Genomic DNA, 17,756 nt, shown 5'->3' with positions numbered 1-17,756 from the left:
GGAGAGTACAGACCATGTTGTTGACGTTATCATTTAGAAAGTACAATAAACCGTATAATAATCCCAAATGTGCAATTATTGACAGAGTTTGACTGGAACTACAGTGCATGCTAAGAGTCACTATGATGTTTTTCTTTTTGTGTGCATGACAGTGTTTTATGTTGAAGGACGAATCAAGTAATAGCCAGTTCTGAAATGGTTCTGGCACCTTATAATTTCAACATACAAGCCACATATACTTTACTGCTGAAAGTCAAATTAGACACTTGATATTGTTTCAGTTCTTTGAGGTTTGTGGACATTTGTTTACTCACAGCTCTACTAAGATCCCGCCACAACATTTCTGTTGGGTTGAAGTCTAGACTTTGACTGGGTCTTTGAAACAGCTTCTTGAGATCATTGTCCCATAATTTCCGAATTCAGCCAAACTTGATCCTTTAGACACATGACCTTAAAAGGGTCTGACTGAGTTAATGGCTGCAAGGTCCCGTGACTGCAAAACAAGCCTAAATTATTACCCCTCCACCACCGTGCTTGACAATTGGTGCGAGTTGTTTGTGCTGATGTGTTCTGTTTATTTTTTGTGGCACTTTGCCTAATGGCCAAAACATTTCCACTTTGGGTTCATCTGTCTTGTGGGTTGATGAAACTTGGCAAACTTAAGCTGTGCTATCTCATTCCTTTTGTAGAGAAGAGGTTTTCCTGTGTCGACCCTTCCAACCAAGCCATACTTGTTAAGCCTTTCTATCAGGAAGGTTTTACCATGTTAACTGAGGCCTGTAGAGTCTGAGATGTAGCTCTTGTTTTCTTTTTTTTGTATTTTGGCTTGTTTGTGGGACTTCTTGACTCTTCCTGAGATGTGATAGCCCAGGCCACCAGACCTCCAAAACTCCTGTTTTTATTATTTGATTAGTAGCAATTGGCTTCTACCCTTTTAGTTCTTACAGAATCTTGTGGGTGTGCTTGGTTTTTCAAAAAACTACTGGGTCCTGGGAAAACTTTTTTCCTTTTTTTCCCACATGATTGCACTCCAAAGTTGTAAATATATATGTATATTGTGATAAATATTTGAAATATGAAAGCCTTTTTCTTTGAATGTCTATAAATACCAACATTTTTATACAATGCATGAGAAAATTTTACTCTACCCTTTTGTATTAAGAAAAAATATTATAATTTATATGATGGATTCTTAGCATGCTCATAGAATGAAATAATGTCCTACAACAAGATGTTCTATTCACTGCATCATGAGTTTTCTACCGACAATCTGAGACCAGTCTGACTTTATGTCAGCCTGACATTTGAATTAATTGTTTAGGTATTCCGATGTCTCCCTTCTCAAGGCATAATCTTCTGTCTCAGGCTCTCTGAGCATTAACGGCAGTACAAATGAGTGCAATCACTCAACACAATGAGATATCTTTCCAGCAGTGAAACTGTCATTCATTTTATGAACACATCAAGCACAGTTTTCTCTATGAGCCTGGCTGGTGGTCCTGGCAAACAGCATCAACAAGCTCAGTCATCTCTTGGAAGAGTCAGTAATTTGTTGCATATGCTGAAATGATAGTTTATTCTTTCCCTTTGGCTTAGGGAGACTTTTGAAATAGATATTCAGTGGATGTATAAACAAGAGTTTATCAGAAACAAAACAAGACCCAAGTCATACTATGGCAAATTAGGTCTGTAGATGTTTTGACCCATTTTGTGTGACCCTTTTGCCTGCCTTTTATTTTGTGCTCACATTTTGCATGTCCTCATAAGATTAAGTGAACTGAGGCTAAACCTGACTCTCCTCCAGTAAATAAAAATAAATTGATTTCATTCACTGTTCTTCTTCTGTGGTCACTTGTAGAGGGCAAAAGGCAAAATGCACCCTGGAGACCCGGCTGCCAGTCAATCACATGATTAGCTCAGGAAGACACATCCACACCTACAACCACTTTAAACTTTGGATTGTGGGAGGACAGCCACATAGGCAAACTCCTCAGAGAAAGGAGAAACAAAACAGGAGGTCCAAATTTAAATGCTATTCACTTTGCTTTAATTCAGTGTCATTTTAATCATAGACTTCCCTGAGCACGTTGGATTTTATTAACTTAGTACATGAAAAGTGTAAATTGTTTTTAAAATTTGTTGAATCGATTCCAGCACCAACTTTTCGTGCATGCAAATCAATTTGTAAAAGTTTTTTTTTTTCACTACATTTCATATTACATTTGTCCCACTTAAGGGAACTGAGGTAAATATATAGATAAAAGGAAAATCTTCAAAGACTCATACCTTTGTGAAGTGTAATCCTGGACTGAGCTATTTATATTTACTCTCCCACTCAATACATGAAATGGGTGAGCATGTTTTGAATTGCTATGAAGTAAGGTGGTGCATAGTTCCACTGAATGCATGCACCTGATTTGATTACTTTACTATGCCAGCTGAAGTAAGTCACCAGAGGTTATCACAAACAAGTGTCACAAACTACAGCTGTTTAATTAAGTGAACGATCCTGTAATCATTTAAAAGTGGAGATGTCAGATTTGATATCTTCATGTTTCAGATGAATTACAGTGTTTTGTTTGGTTGCACCAATAGGCGTAGCTGCATGGGCATTTTAGCATTAGAAAAAATATGTCTTTGCATGCTGTTTTTCCTATTTATGGTATCAGGTACTTTAAATTGTAATTCAGAATCAGAATCAGAATACTTTATTGATCCCTGGGGGAAATTATTTAATTGTCGTGTGTTGCATCTGTGTGTGTGTTTTGAAACAGGGTCTTTTTCCTATCTTCTAGAGATCTTCTGAGTTAGACATCTTATGCAACTCGGTGCATTTTAGCATGTAGACATGGTCAAGACGACCTGCTGAAGTTCAGTCAGAATGGGGAAGAGAGGTGATTTACAAGACTTTTGGATGCCAGATGAGCTGGTCTGAGTATTTCACAAGCTGCTGATCTACTGGGATTTTCCCATACAACCATCTGTAGTTTTCACAGAAAATGATCGGAAAAAGAGAAAATATCTTCAGTGAAAATGCCTTGTTGAGTCCAGGGGTCAGGGGAAAATGGCCAGGCTGCTTGAAACCAACAGAAAGAAAACAATAACTCAAATCGTCACTGGATTGAACTACTGGATGTAGAAGACCGTTTCTGAGAGCACAGCACATGGAACTTTGAAGTAGATGAGCTACAGCAGCAGAAGACCACACTTGTTAGCTAAGAACAGGAAAGTGAAGCTACAACTAACACTGGCTAACTAACACTGACAATAGAAGATTTGTAAAATATTTCTGTCACCAGATCTCAATCCAATAGAAAACTTTTGACCTGTGATGGAACGTCTGTATAAAATATTTAAATGTATGCCTCATAGCATATGTTCTTGTAGCCTAAAAACAGTATTTTAAAAGTCAGTAACACTGTTGTTTGGCAGTGTTTTGGAAGAATTTTGACCAGTGAGATAATTTATTTTTCCCCACAGGAGTAACCCTACTAAAGTTACCACCAATGCACATTTTATATGCAGCTACACAAAGTGCCTCATAAAATCAAGTTTTGCTGGACAAATCTGCTTCTACCTGAAGTCGCAAGTCAAATAAAGGCTGCTTAGTGAAGATTCAGTGCTCCCCTAAAACAGACGTTTTCAATAAAAGGTTTAGTGTACTACATGCTTTCGTCAAGCCTATGCAAGAGCAACAGAGGGCATTCGCAGGGGCCAGGTCTAAGGAGATAGACAGAGAGAGAGAAAACAGATCATATAAGGTCCCTCTTTCTAATAATTTCAGGAATTTCATTATTTCCTCAGAAAATATTTGTCCAGAGTTTTTGGACATGCATGTTGGGAGAAAGGGGTCACGCGGTTTTTGATGCTGAAATGAATGAGTCAGCATCAGCAATGAATAAGGGGAGAAATTCTCTATTTAATTTACTAATCACAATTTCATTTTTTTAACAGCCTTGGCCCTTAACACTTTAGTGTGCAAGAGAGAATCAAAGCGAGACTCAGTTTTACTGTAGTCAGCTGACAAAAGCTGAACATACAAAAAGCTTTTGTATGTCTGTATGTGCATGTGTGCATGTTTCTGATTTCACACAGTGTTGACTATGTTGTCGTGGATGTTTTACATTTTCGTTTGCTGCCGTTACAGGAACTCAGTCCCCAATGACACTATCATAGGGATGTAACCAGAACTGCTCTGAGAATTGAACTATCTATCTTACTCAAACCTCCCTGCAAATTACCCTTTACCTCACTTTACACCAACCGCCCAATGTTCTCTCTCATAGACCCCTCAACTATTTCCCCATCCACTAACCCATGTTTCCCACTCTTGCCTCTTATCATGTTTTTTCAGCTTAGATGAGCCACTTGGGAGAGACAGGATTTTCCATGCATTTAACCACACTACTTTTGTCCTGGGAAAACAAGTTTCAAAGACTTACAAAGAGAGAGAAGGAGAGAAAAAAAAAACGAGGGAGGGAAAGTGCAAAAGGTAAGGCGAGTGAAGAAAATTGATCCTAACTATAATGAAGCGTCACTGCAGGGCATCTCTGCTGGGGAAATTCAGGGGTCCATGAAGCAGCTCAAACTGTCGTGTTAATGCTTTTATGTCTGATACATATTAAATGGGGGATTATGACTTCATCCATTTACATCCATATATAATTCATATAAAGCCATAAATTCGCCTCGTATACATGTGTCTAGGGCAGCTAAGTGTGAAAGCTGGGGCACGCTGGCATGGCAATGACAGTCTCATAGCCAAGAACACTTTTGAAATTAGAGGGGGCCCTCAGCTCCCCTGTCATCAAGTCGGTCAACACCACAGCCCCATCATTCATCTCTGTCTTTATTACTATACTTAGGCTCTCTTCTTTAACCTTCCAGCTTAGTCCTCGGAATATTTCTCCCTTCAAGGAAGACACATGCATAAGAAATGTTGCTGAGTTTTGTTTTTTTTAAATCATTGTTTAGAGACATATGAAACAGATGATTGGATAGCCCCGGGCCTTTCTACCTCTCCAAGTTCTTATCTGAAGTAAAAGCCCTTAATGGAGTGCTGAGTGTATTTCTGGCAGAAATGTGTGAAACGCTTCATCAGAACCTTACTTGACTTCGGAACCACAGTCACCTTGCCAATGCAATATCAGCTGAATTCCCCCATGTGTCATATTTTCAAAGGACCACCAACAGAATCTGGCTATATATTATCCCGTCAAAGCCAGATGCGACCCTGCATTCCTACGATAGCCCACGTAAAGCCACCCACCTCCCACAATCCCTTCAGTCCTCTAGTTATGCAGAAAATCTACTTTTTCACTTCTCCCAGCCCCCACAAGAGTGCAGGTGAAACTTTGACAACCGGTGGGCAATGGCTTTAAAGGGGAAGTGAAAAGTCCTGGTATTTACACCCAAGCACTCCATTATGTTTTATGGGACAGGGGCTTAAGGTTTAGACGACCAACTGTAAAACTCTATGTCAAGAGCCCTGCACCAAGCTGGAATACAGCGTGGAGAAGGAGTGAAAGACATGAGACACTCCATCCATTAACCTGCCACAGGGAGAGGTATTGACTCAGGAGGGAGGGGGCAGGGATGGCAAGAGGCTGAGGGAAAACAGATGACCTGTTCGCTCCTGACAATGCCAAGCCAGAACTTCATTTTCTAAAAGGCTAAAATGGTTGATTGTGAGGTGTTTCCAAAAGATTTCTTTCATCAGTTGCTCTCAAAAATGTCATGTATTAAGTTCCTGTGTACCCTGTGATTTTGTACCTGTAATTATATCAATCTCTAATTGGGAATAAAACAAGCACGTATGTCTACATATGTCAGCTTGTCCAACAATAGATACTCATTCTACCATTCAGAAAGTGGATTCTCATTGCATGCATTACAGACACACTGTCAGATATATCAGGCTCCAGACACGAGAATGTTTAGCCTTAAAATGAATGCTGTCAGATAACATCAAATACCACCAAAACCAGAAGAAGTGTCAAAACCGAGGTCTGTGAAAACAATGCAAAACATTCTCTTCAGCCAAATGTGGAGCGGGGAGGGGGAAATATTATTAGTGGTATTTTCAGAAGAGAAACTGATGCAGCACCACTGAGCTGCGTGTGTCCTGTGTTAGCCAGATTTTTTTTTTTAAAACACTACATGTAAGTGGTAACAGGCCCAAATGCTGCAAAAATAAATGCAGGACCTCACAACCATTGTTCTCCTGCATACGCAGTACATTGTTCATCCAGAATTCCATAATTAGGGAGGAATGTCAAATTGTTTGTACTCTCTGCAAGTCTCTCTCCAGACATACCATAATCAAAACAAAATAAGCAACCACTTGGGGAGATTATATCTATGTTTTAGGCAAAAATCTTTCTTTCTGTGCATTTTATTTTCACTTTTGCTGCGATCCTTCCTTTCACAAGCCCATCTTTCAAATTGCAACAGCACGCATTTTGCCAATACTTGATGTCTAAATGAAGTAGTTAGAAACCCATTAATCAAGTGGTGGCTAATGATGACTAAGTTGGAAGGGATGTGGTGGGAACTGAGATATGGAAGAAATGGCAAACCCACCTGCATTACCCTCTGATGTTGTTAATTAGATGTCATTATTTAGCTATTTAGCAGTCATTTTAAACAACGGGACAGTGCCAGATAGACAGCGCTTCCAGCTTAGCTGTGATTGAAAACAGCCTCGTCTCCTTGATTCATACTAACAGAAAGACCCAAACAATCCCACACACTAGGTCTACCTGCTTATGTCCCTTTCACTTGTCCTCACATGACAGTGGCAAGAAATACTGACCAAGCCTTGCCGTTTCTCTCTCTTTTCCTAGCATACCATAAAGACCCCCTGCACTGTCCGCAAAAATGTCTCACTCCACTATGTTGAGTTTCAGTGTACCAAGAAACAAACAATCCTGCTATTGGAGGTCTGGCGCAAACCTTAATACAGCAAAATTCCAGAGATTTATTCTCCTTGCCAGCTTTTACTCATCATCTACAAACCACAATGAAGTTACCACAAAAACAAAAAAAAATTGAATGCATTTATGAGCAACCCCTGTCTTCTCCTGAAGTTATGAAATCACATAATATTCTTCTTCCTATACAGCGCTGCAAAATGCCTCGGGAATTTTGTTACAGAGGCTATTACATCCAAGTGAAATTACGTTCTTTACATTTCTTTTATGGATAATTCTTTACGAGAAGATGTTTAGGCACTCATACCTGTCTCATTGGGACTCACAAGAGTGGTATTTCATTGAAGTGAATTCCTTTGCTATACGGAAAGAAAATATACTGGACCCTCCTTTTGACTCCTAATTGCCCTCAGGCTGTGTTTAGAATGTCACTCTTTCCAAACTCTCCTTCTATAATCAAGCCAGTTCAATGAAGACCTCTGGGTATAGGAGACAGAGTAGAAAAAGGTGGGGAGAGTTGGTGAAAACTGGATACAAGAATGAGTGGTCTGGCCTGCACGTTTGCTACCAGGAAAGTCATCCAGTTGCGTTTGTTTTACCCTGCTTAAGTGTGGAACACTGATTGAACCAGTCCAAGGCTAGATTGGACTTGCTGCCCCCTGAGGATTTCCTGGGCCACACAGGCTGGGAGTTGAGTTACACTCAGCCTTAGCCCAAATGGTCAGGAAACAGTAGGAGTAGACATAAAGAAAAGCTTTCTACAGGGACACATGTATGGAAAGATTGGCTGTTTGATTTACTCTTGGCATTCGAGGCAATAGTGCAGAGTTGATTTACCAAAATTACTCAATTATGTCAGAGTAAAAAAAGAAAAAAAAAGAACTATAAAATCAGTAAATGCTTTTTGGAGGATTACAGTAAAATATGTTTATTTAAAAAATACCAAAGAAAACACTGTATCATACGAAATGTCAAGAAAGTATTCTTACTTGTGTGGAGAGGAACGGTTGAAGCATGTCTTGGTCACGTCTGTCACATTGGGGTTGCAGCAGTCGCCAAGATCATAGAAGAAGTTTTCCCAGTTACACTCAGGGTCACATATACCATTACCCTGCTTGTGTTCAGGGCAGCTGTTTCGATATCTAGATATGCAGTCGCCTGCATCAAATCCTGTTAGCGGATGGTTGCATTCTAGGTCACACTGATCATCGCCAATTTTGCTGATGTCACAGTTAGCTAAGATCAGGCGGTTGCGTAGAGAAGAGTTGGTCACGTTGTGAATGCTAAGCTCCCAGGTTATGTTATAGGGGCTGAAGGCGTCATTAAGCTGCTGATGCTGCAGAATGATCTGGTGGTCTGACACAGTTGGCCTTGTCCTTGCATCATCCCAAATATTTACAACACGATATCGAACTTTCTTTGGTCGGCGGAAGGTCCAAAGTTGGTTGTAGTTTCGAATGACCTCAACGTTGTCACAGACAGTTTGACCACAAGTTGGAGGTTCCAAGCTTGTGTCCAGGAATCCCTCAGCATTTCCATTTCCACCACCATTCACAAACCCTGACCTCGCACCTCCTCTGTGCTCAGGCTGAGGAAAACTACCATCTTTTACAGTCAGCCACTTACGACCTGGGTGCTCAAATGTTTCACGAATTATCAGCTTAGGTAGATCTTGGGGGTCCTCTTGGCCTTGCATATCCCTGATGATATGCCTCTGCCCTCGGGCCTCCCTCCATAGACTCACCCTTTCCACTGCCCCCCTGTAATTATGATTGAGTGCATTGCCCCCGATCATCAGCACTTTGCACTTTTGGGTCAAATGGCTGAAGACATCGCCGGATTGCTCTCGACTAACGGCGACCTGGGCTCCATTGACGAAGAGCTTCATGTACACGCCATCATAGGTGATTGCAATATGTGCCCATTGGTTTGGTATATAACGAGCGTTGGAGCGCATTGAGGTCACTTTGTGGGCACGGTCAGTTTTAAGGGAGAAGAAGAAGCGGGGATCGCGGTCGCCGTATTCACTATCCGCCTGGATGCCAAGCAGCCAGCCTCGGTCACTGGAGGCATAAAAGCATTTGTCGTAAAGGCCTGAAAAAAGAATGAAAAATCAGTCAGTATGTTAATACCTTTATTTGCAGGAGTTAAACAAAAAGAAAGTGAACACATTAACTAAAAGTTCATCATCTCCTGAGGAAGAGCTAGGAGCTATGCAGAAGTGGGCTTGTAGAATAACTATAACACAGTACGTCAGTTTCATTACCAGTTTTTCCTGTGATAATATTTCAGCATTACTTTCAATATATTCACTATATTATCAGTACCTTTTGAATATTTTATGCAATATGTGTAAAAGTGTCGTTTATTAAGGGGAAACAGGAAATGTAAGCAAGGTTAGTGAGCAAATATATTAATAGATTTTTTTTTTCCAATCTAAGACCTGAATATTGGGTTGAAGTGCTTGTTTAGCTAAGAGAGAACCAATGGAAATCTCTCACTATAGGCTTTTCATGAACACTGAGCACATTTAAAGTAGTTCATGTAAATGTCTCTTGCCAGTGGGTTAGCCAGAAAAGACTACTTTTCTGCTAAAGTCATGTTTTTGCAGAGGCACCAAAACACCTTTTTCCTGTTTTACTTGGACTGTGTATGCCAGCTTAAGCATTGTAATGTGTTTTCACTTCTTAGGGGATCTCTGAATGCTAACTGTTTGTTTGTTTAGCACTTGTTGAGGTACATGTGTGCAGGCACACAAGTCCACATCTGTGCATACTGCATGTGTTTATTAATGCGTTTCATGACTCTGAGCATATATCCATACAGTCCCAAGTGTGCAAATATTCCAAAACCACGGGGAAACGCCTTACAAGGTCCATTTCAGCCTGTGGAAATCTACCGTATGTGTTCACAGGTGGGGATAGACCTGCACTGCACTCTTGTAATTTCTACAATTGCCAACATCATGCGCTTTTATGTAATTATATCTACCCACAAAGAGACACTCGATCCGTGACCTGAAGACCCAGCTCATATAGATATGAAGTATTCTTTACAGTTGCCGTTACGATGAGTGCTTCAAATTCCTGGAAATGCCCTTCATATTTTTCTCTGCTGCCTTTATTATGGTGTGAAAGCTGATGATCACATCTTGGCCTCAGCTCACTTGTCAACTTGGGTGCCTTTGTTGCCCATCGATTAGGTTACCTGAGCCTCTAATAAGTGGCTGGCTAATGGTAATTGTACAGACCTGCTAACTTTGACCTGTTTCTAATTAGATGCACACTGCAGTGTGCGTTCCTTAACTTGGTATTTTCACGGAATAATGTTCAAGGGGTGAGGGTTGGGTTCAGCGTCAAGGTCAGTCCTTCAGTGGATGACGTTTTCAGGCTTTCCACTACACTGGAAGGAAAAAGCTTCCCATCTGCCAGCTAGAGCACTCAAGGCAAAAAAAAAAAAAAGGTGTGCTAAAATGCTCATAGGGCTCCTAGTGTAAACAGCTGTCATAATTCTGCCATGGTCAATTTATCTAACATGGTATGCTTTTCCAGACCCAATATTGTGACTGCTGGGTCTCGCACAAAAACACTTAGGCACACATATGCACATACTTATAAAGACATGCATATATACATTCTCATGAACAAATACACACACCCATGGCCATATGCACAGACAAAATGAAATAGTGAAGTGCACATTTGTGTTCACATATAAACACACACAAAGAGACTGGCGTGTGCTTCAGTCGACCACTGTTTCTGTCAGCTTCAAATGCAGCCCTCCTTGCACTTGCCATTTGTCTTCTTTTGTGAAAACACACTCAGGAAAAAAGGAAAAGTACAAAAACACACATACCCTCACAAAGAAAAATGTCACAAGGTCTTGATAAAAAGCAGGAAGGAAGGGAACATTAAAGACTGTTTACTTTTGAACTGTTTTTGCTCTAAAAGGTCAAAGAAAGGCACTTTCATGGTCATACCTAAGTGACCACCAGCTATTTCCCCATGCAGACAATGGAAAATCCCACTGACATCTTAAAACAAACAAGGATATCATTCATAAAAATATCATTGCACTTTAAAACACTTACCTTTTGACATAGCTTTCAAGTCTCACTCCAAATTAATTCAGCTAAATAATTTGCAGTCATTTTAATTTGGGGTATTAAACAAACCCTTTTCCAAACTGCCATTCAGCCACAATAAGGCGGTGCATAGCTAATAATGCTTAGGACTGATAAGAAGTTTAAACCTCTAGTTGAGGTAACGTGTTAGACTCTGAGCTTAACCCTTCTTTAAGCATCAACCTCTTTGTGGGTAACTAGCTGTGATCATACACAGCAATGTGCAAAAGTCTTGTGCCACACCTTATTGTCTAATATGTTGTTAGTTGCTGTGATTTATGGAAATATGTGCAAATATACATAGAGTACTACACTACACTTCAACCTCAATAACCAGCGCAGCCTCTCATAGACAAGCTTTCTTGTCACTTCAATGAGCAGATCTTCAAAGCTCTTCTTTGGATGTTGGCTGCCTCTGTTACTGTTTTCTGTCTCTGTCAGAACGATCCCACACTGCTTTAGTAATGTTGAGGTCCAAGCTCTGTGTAGGCCAATCCATGACTGATAAAGGAATGCGTTACTGCATTGGCAGTAGGACTTCTCTGTGTTCATAACATCCCCACCTTTGACAATATCCAAACACCACTTGCGGAATTGCGAAAAAAAAAAATCAAATTTGGATTCGTCACTCCATTAAGATCTGTTGCCATTGATTTTCAGTCCAGTCCAGTTCTCCTGTAATTCGGCAAACCTCAGCCTTATTTCCATGTTTTAGTTCCTTGAGAATGGCTTCTTATCTCTCTTTAGCAATCATTGGGTTTTATGTCAAGTTACTATTTACAAAGTGCCTAAAGATGTGATTGGCAGTTCTTTGCTCAGCTGTCTGTTATCTGCAGGCACAATATTGGTTCATATCTCTAGTTAGGTGTCTTTTTATGTATGTATGATACATAGCTTATGGTTAAAATATAAAAAAACAAAAAGACATTCTTATTCAAATGATCAACTCCAAGGACTGGACTGAAAATTAATGCAAAAGCAGCCAATGTCCAAAGAAAAACTGTGAAAGAGCTTCAGAAAGCCTGGAGAACTATTGCTCAAGACGGCTTAAAAGATTCGCAGGAAGGTCTGGCACCTTGGAAGCAAAATATAGGAAAATAAGAGGAAGCTCAAAGGTTTTGCACAGTACTGTATCACACTTAAATTAATAAACCAATAAGATACTTTTTCTAAGTAGCCATGAAAAAAAACCTTAAACAAACTTAGTTTATGAGCATGATATCTATTGTGTATCGTCCTGCAATGAGGAGATACATCTGTTATCAACTTAATTATCTGCCAGCGACTGCACATAATTGTCTCCAGCAGGTTATGAAGACAGCCTGCACTCCTCTTGTGATTTATTTTCCTCTTTCGGGAAAACCCGACATGACCTGGATACAAAGGCTAATCGGGCACAACAAATTTGGATAACATTCGGACGCAGATCTTGATGTTCTGATTGTGTGCTTAGAAAGGTATGTGTGTTTGTGAGTGGTACTCTGTAACAGTTCAAATACTAAACCTGGGATTAATTCTGACCACATGTAACTGTCAAATGTGACCCAGAGGGGTCTTGTGATTGGTTTTAAGGGGCTGAAAACTATTCAAATGTGTATTTACAAATGTTTTATTTGATCACATAGATACTATGAAACTATAGCTTGAATAGTTCCTTTATCATAAAAAATAGTTAATAAAAAAAAGCCAGTCTACAAATATGGGCTGCAAAAACTGATAAACCTCTTTAAATGCTGATATTTTAATATTTTGCCAAAACAAAAACTCTATAAATATAATAAAAGTAACTTAAAGCTAAGTCAGTCATACTGAGTGCAATAAGGGAAGATAGTTTTCTTTTATCTATTTTTCCTTACTGAAGGCATTTTGGACACAATCCCATTCAGAATAATTTTATGAGGCCAGAGGAAAGAAACTCTTACTCCAACTGGTCAAAGAGTCTCAAGTAACATAATATATTTCACAGTTGAGACTGCGCTCACTCTAACTAGTCAGTTGCACAGAAAAGAGCATCCTGTAAGAACTGTATAAAAATGGGGGGGGGGGGGGGGTGCAATTGTGGCAGTCAAAAACAAGACAATAAAAAAACAGTTCCTCCAACAACACTGTGCTTAGATCAAAACATGGGGATGGAGCATTTTAGGGGCACAAGGATTTTGAGGTCTCAATTGGTTTTAAAAGATTAGGCTCAGTTGAAATTGTTAGACTGACAAATTTGTTGTCTTTAGGTCCAATCTCTGGCTCACTGATGGAAGGAAATCTTAAAACTGAATACACAAGGTTATACAGGAATAGTAATCTCTAGAAGGCAGTGGTAGGTGGGGGGCTGGGCACAACAACAACAACACCTGTAAAAAATGATGAAATCCCATACCACATCTGCAAGAACTATAACGTTCATTTTTGTCAGAATTGTGTACGAGATGTGTTTATTTAACTCTGTGGTCAATATGGAGGCCGCCCTTTGTGCTATTGCTTTACTGGATTGCATTATATTGCACAGATGTTCCTGTTATCATGTCCATCCTCTATAAAAAATCAGGAGTCACTCAGGTCACAACAGACCCTCTTACCCCCCTCTCCTCTAGATTAAGACTCTTACAAGGAACTGGCTTTCCAGAGCATGTTCCTGCCAACTGGCCAGGGTTAGCTACTGTATGTGAATACAGGCAGGCAGAAGTGAATTTTTTATTATTATTTTATTTTGTGTGTGTGTGTGTGTGTGTGTGTGTGTGTGTGTGTGTGTGTGTGTGTGTGTGTGTGTGTGTGTGTGTGTGTGTGTGTGTGTTACCAGGGTTTTTGTTTTCTGGGCGTTTCTTTTGGAGGGCGAGGTGTTTGTTTGATTGTTTTTGTTTGTTTTGGGTAGATAGATTAGGACACATGCGGCAACAACGGAGCAAGGAAGCAAGTAAATAAGTAAATGTATTGGTAAAGTTGAGTAAAGTCCCCTAGACGTGTGGACTTGGAGTAAGCTGAGGAGGACTGAGTTCAATTCAGTTCAGTTCAAAGAAAGCCATCTGCACAAGTACTGTGGCAGACAACGAGTTGCTACGCTCCCTATCGGCAAAGAAAAGAAATAAAAGAAAAAAGATATCCGATCCTGTAATGCACAAAAGCTCCGTTGGTCACAACCAACAATGCCGTTTAAACGCCTTTTCAGTGCTTCTTTACGCACGGCTCGAGAACAGGAGAAAAAAAAGCGCACAGATGATACAGTGCTTTCCTCTGACGGCTGGGTCTTACTGAAGTGACTGGACCCCGCTATGCTCTGTCGCTAGATAGAGAGATGCATCATCACTATCTGATTGTGCCTTAAATTAGAAACTCGCCGATGATGACGACCATGATTTCACAGAAGCATCTGCGTTTTGGTGACAGTGCACAACACCATGAAAGCACACCACATAAACATAAGCAAACATAAGCATCACATTTTCGCTCAAGAAGGGGGGAAACCCTGGATCCCTCAGTCCTGTCTCGTAACTCCGGTAGCCAATCCAAAGGTGTCGATTTGGAGGGGCCGGGTGGGGAGGGGGACACAGAAACACACACACGCGCGCGCACAAGCTTGCGGCTTGAGCTGCGAGCTTTGAGCGCCTCCACATACATCGAGTCTCTCCCGTTTTGTGCCTGACGTGACATGCTCCCTCCCAAACTTTTGGCCATTACATCATAGCTTTAAAATAGCCAAGTCGGTTGAGAGATTACATTTTACGCGCAGTGACATCAGCTGCCGGTCAACTGATGCAGTAGCCTATATCTGCTGCTACTAATCCCCACTTACATTTCATGACTTACAATTCTTATTACTCACGTACGCGAACATTACAAAGTGGTAAAACAGAGGGGGGAACACATTTGCGTTATAAAATTTTACTGCAGCGATCATACCTCTGTAAGGTGGAAATCTTAAATATGATCAAAATCTTCAGTGACCCTATAGTTGCACTACCTAAAATATCCGCTGTACTTTTTAGAGCATTACATCATTGTCTAGTCTGATAGATGAACTCATTTTCAACTCGCTGAAACTGCATGTTGCTTTGTTAAATAGACTGGGATAAAACGCTGAAGGTTTGCATGTTTATCTTCCATTCTTTCTTCAGTTTGAAGTTTAACTAATAAAAGGAGTTGTGCAGATGATAGGATGGAGGATGTGCTATAAAGTAGCCTACCTGCGATCACTGTAGGCGATCGTTGACCTCCCTCCGGTTTGATCCACATCTCCACAGTGAAATTGCCTCTGGGTATCTCCACGCCAGGCTTCAGCCGTAGCTGATCTCCCCTGCCGGTAAAATAGACAGCTTTCCCTCGGTCTGGTGAGTTTCCCTCCGCTTGAGAGGAGCGCCGGCGCTGCCGAAGCACCCGTCGCTCCAAGCCGGGCAAAGAGCGTTTGCCCCGGGGCAGACGTGTGGCACAAGCCCCTGGGATGGTGGCTTTCGCCTCCCTAATGCGCACCAACTCCCTCTTGGATCTCCCCTTTTTCCGGACTATCCCGCACTCTGATCCAAAACACAAGATGAGAATCACCAGGCAAGACACCCAGGGTGATGTCCAAAGTTTCATTTTTCGGGAGAAGAAATAGCAAAAAATTAAAAAAATTAAAAAAATAAAATATGAGGAAAAAATAATAAAAGAAACAGTGGAATAACTACAAAAAATATGTCCACAATGTTCTTCTCTTTGGGATCCTCTCGAGTTTTTCCTTCTCCCTTTTTACAGCGGTAGAATGTCAAACCGTAGAAACTGTCTAAATAAACCCATAAAGCTATGCTGTTTTTCCCTCTTTATAATGCTAAGCCACGACCCCCTCTCTTAAGCAAAACTACTCTGGAGACATTCAGGGGACACAGGAATATTTCATTCATGTATGTGTTCCACGGTGCCTTTTCAATGGGTCCCATTTAGCCAAAGGGATGACTAATAAGTAATCAATCAAGAGGGGGGTCCGGCCGATGCCCCCGCATCCCCCTTTGGACGGTAGGAGTTACTTGCAGAAATCCACAGTTGTCCGCCAAGCTCTTGTCACACCTTTTTGTTGTTTCCTTCCCTACCCGTAAAAGAGAGTAAGTAATGGTACATAGACTATTAAATTCCAAAGGAAAGTGTCAGCAAACCGACCTCTCATATTTATTACAGAAAACAAGAGGTGAGATGTCATTAAAAAAAAAAAAAAAAAAAAAAGGAAATCCAAAACTTCCCTTTTCCTGTGTGCCTGTATAAAAAGTTGAAATGTACTATAATATCTAGTTAGTCAGAAGAGAGACACGGGGACAGAGAGCTGCACAAGTAACCATCGCGGTCCTCATTGATTGCCTGAAGCAGATACACTTGGGGGAGTCGGAGCTCGTTGTCAGCTTTAGAGGACTTCCAAAGTCTTTTAAAGAACAGGTCATGTTTCAAATGTTCAGGGGCTGTGTGTGCGCGCGTGTTTGTTTGTGTGCTTTTTTCATAGTGGGAAGTCACACAGGTAGGCAACTCTCACTGAGGGTAATTCTCTCTATGGCACATAGTGAAAGGATGATGTTTTCGCTGTTTGGAAGGCGTATATGTATCCCTCTAGTGGTTACAGTTTAAACAATCCAGCACTTCTACGAGTCCACAGCACAGGACCTCAACCAAGCACTCTGAAGTCATAAAAAACGAGTTCAGTCTGTGTCGTTCTCCCTCCACTTCCGAAGCTGAAATAGTCCTCAGTGTAAATATTATTTACATTGCAGGAGTCAAGTCATTTATTTTGTAACAAGCCAAATAATATCTGGAACTGGTAAAGAACAAAAAGTGTCGCTACTCACTGTCATCTGGGAAAGTCCTCAGTTTTAAGTGAAGGATAATGTACTTTATGAAAGGTAATTGTCCTGTACTGTCAAAGTCATGTTTCCCATTAAGGCAATTTCCAAATGAAGTAAGCACTAGATCAGAGAAGTAACGGGAGAACAATGGCAGCTTCAATCTCATATTTACTTAACTTAATTTGATAGATTATATGTTGATTCTTTTTTTTCTTTTATTTAAAAGCCTCAGCGTAATGCTTTTAAACAAGCAAAAAAAAAAAAAAAGAGTCTAAAACAGCTTGTTTATGAAACCTAGCAAACTCTATTAAACTCAGGCTATGTTTATCCTATTATATTTACCACACAAGGACTATTATTTTTTTCAAAGTAACGTGAAAAGGGAAAATGTAAGAGATTTGCAAGTTTCAGGTTGACTCACACTTAGTAGTGTTTACCGATTATCGCTTTTGATGGATGTGAATTTGAAAACCACACACTCAAAACTTTCTAAGCCTTTAAGACCGAGGACAAAGGAGTCATGAGTTTCAAGCTGCCGAGTGAAATAAAAACAGTCCTTTGGTCAGTGTTACTGTTACTCTGAGGATAGTTTGACACACAGGAAAGAGAAGGCCTTTACCTTTAGTGGCTTTCCATACAAACGGAGAGCTGGAATGTCAGCATTTCCCTCTGTTTTCCTCCAGTTGTTTGTTGTAAATGTGTGTTTAGACAGCCAAAATTTACAACCTGCCATAAAGAGAAGACAGTGTAAACACCAAATATTTGCTTTCTTTTTCATATGGCATTGTGACTTTGTGTCGCATATTTCCTTTTGTGTCTTGACCAGGTTCTCGCTGAAAAAGGTGTTTAAAAGTTGCTGTAAGTACTGTAGAGTTTTGCATGGATCTTTTTTTTGCCATTTAATTT

The 17,756-nt window shown here is 40.4% G+C and overlaps 1 protein-coding gene across 1 annotated transcript in view; it reads right to left on the bottom strand.

The window, feature by feature from the left end:
* Positions 1–16,212, bottom strand: part of pappaa (pregnancy-associated plasma protein A, pappalysin 1a) — a 105,183-nt gene extending 88,971 nt beyond the window's left edge. Inside the window, exons 1-2 of the mRNA XM_014409760.4 lie at positions 15,234–16,212; positions 7,922–9,026 (exon numbers count right to left, since the gene is read on the bottom strand). Of these exons, the coding sequence (XP_014265246.2) occupies positions 7,922–9,026; positions 15,234–15,624 (1,496 nt within the window). The 5' untranslated portion in view covers positions 15,625–16,212. The remainder of the gene's footprint in view (positions 1–7,921; positions 9,027–15,233) is intronic.
* Positions 16,213–17,756: the final 1,544 nt, after the last annotated feature.

This window comes from Maylandia zebra, linkage group LG7 (assembly GCF_041146795.1).
Source record: "Maylandia zebra isolate NMK-2024a linkage group LG7, Mzebra_GT3a, whole genome shotgun sequence".
NCBI lineage: Eukaryota > Metazoa > Chordata > Actinopteri > Cichliformes > Cichlidae > Maylandia > Maylandia zebra.
This window is presented reverse-complemented; position numbering and strand designations above follow the sequence as displayed.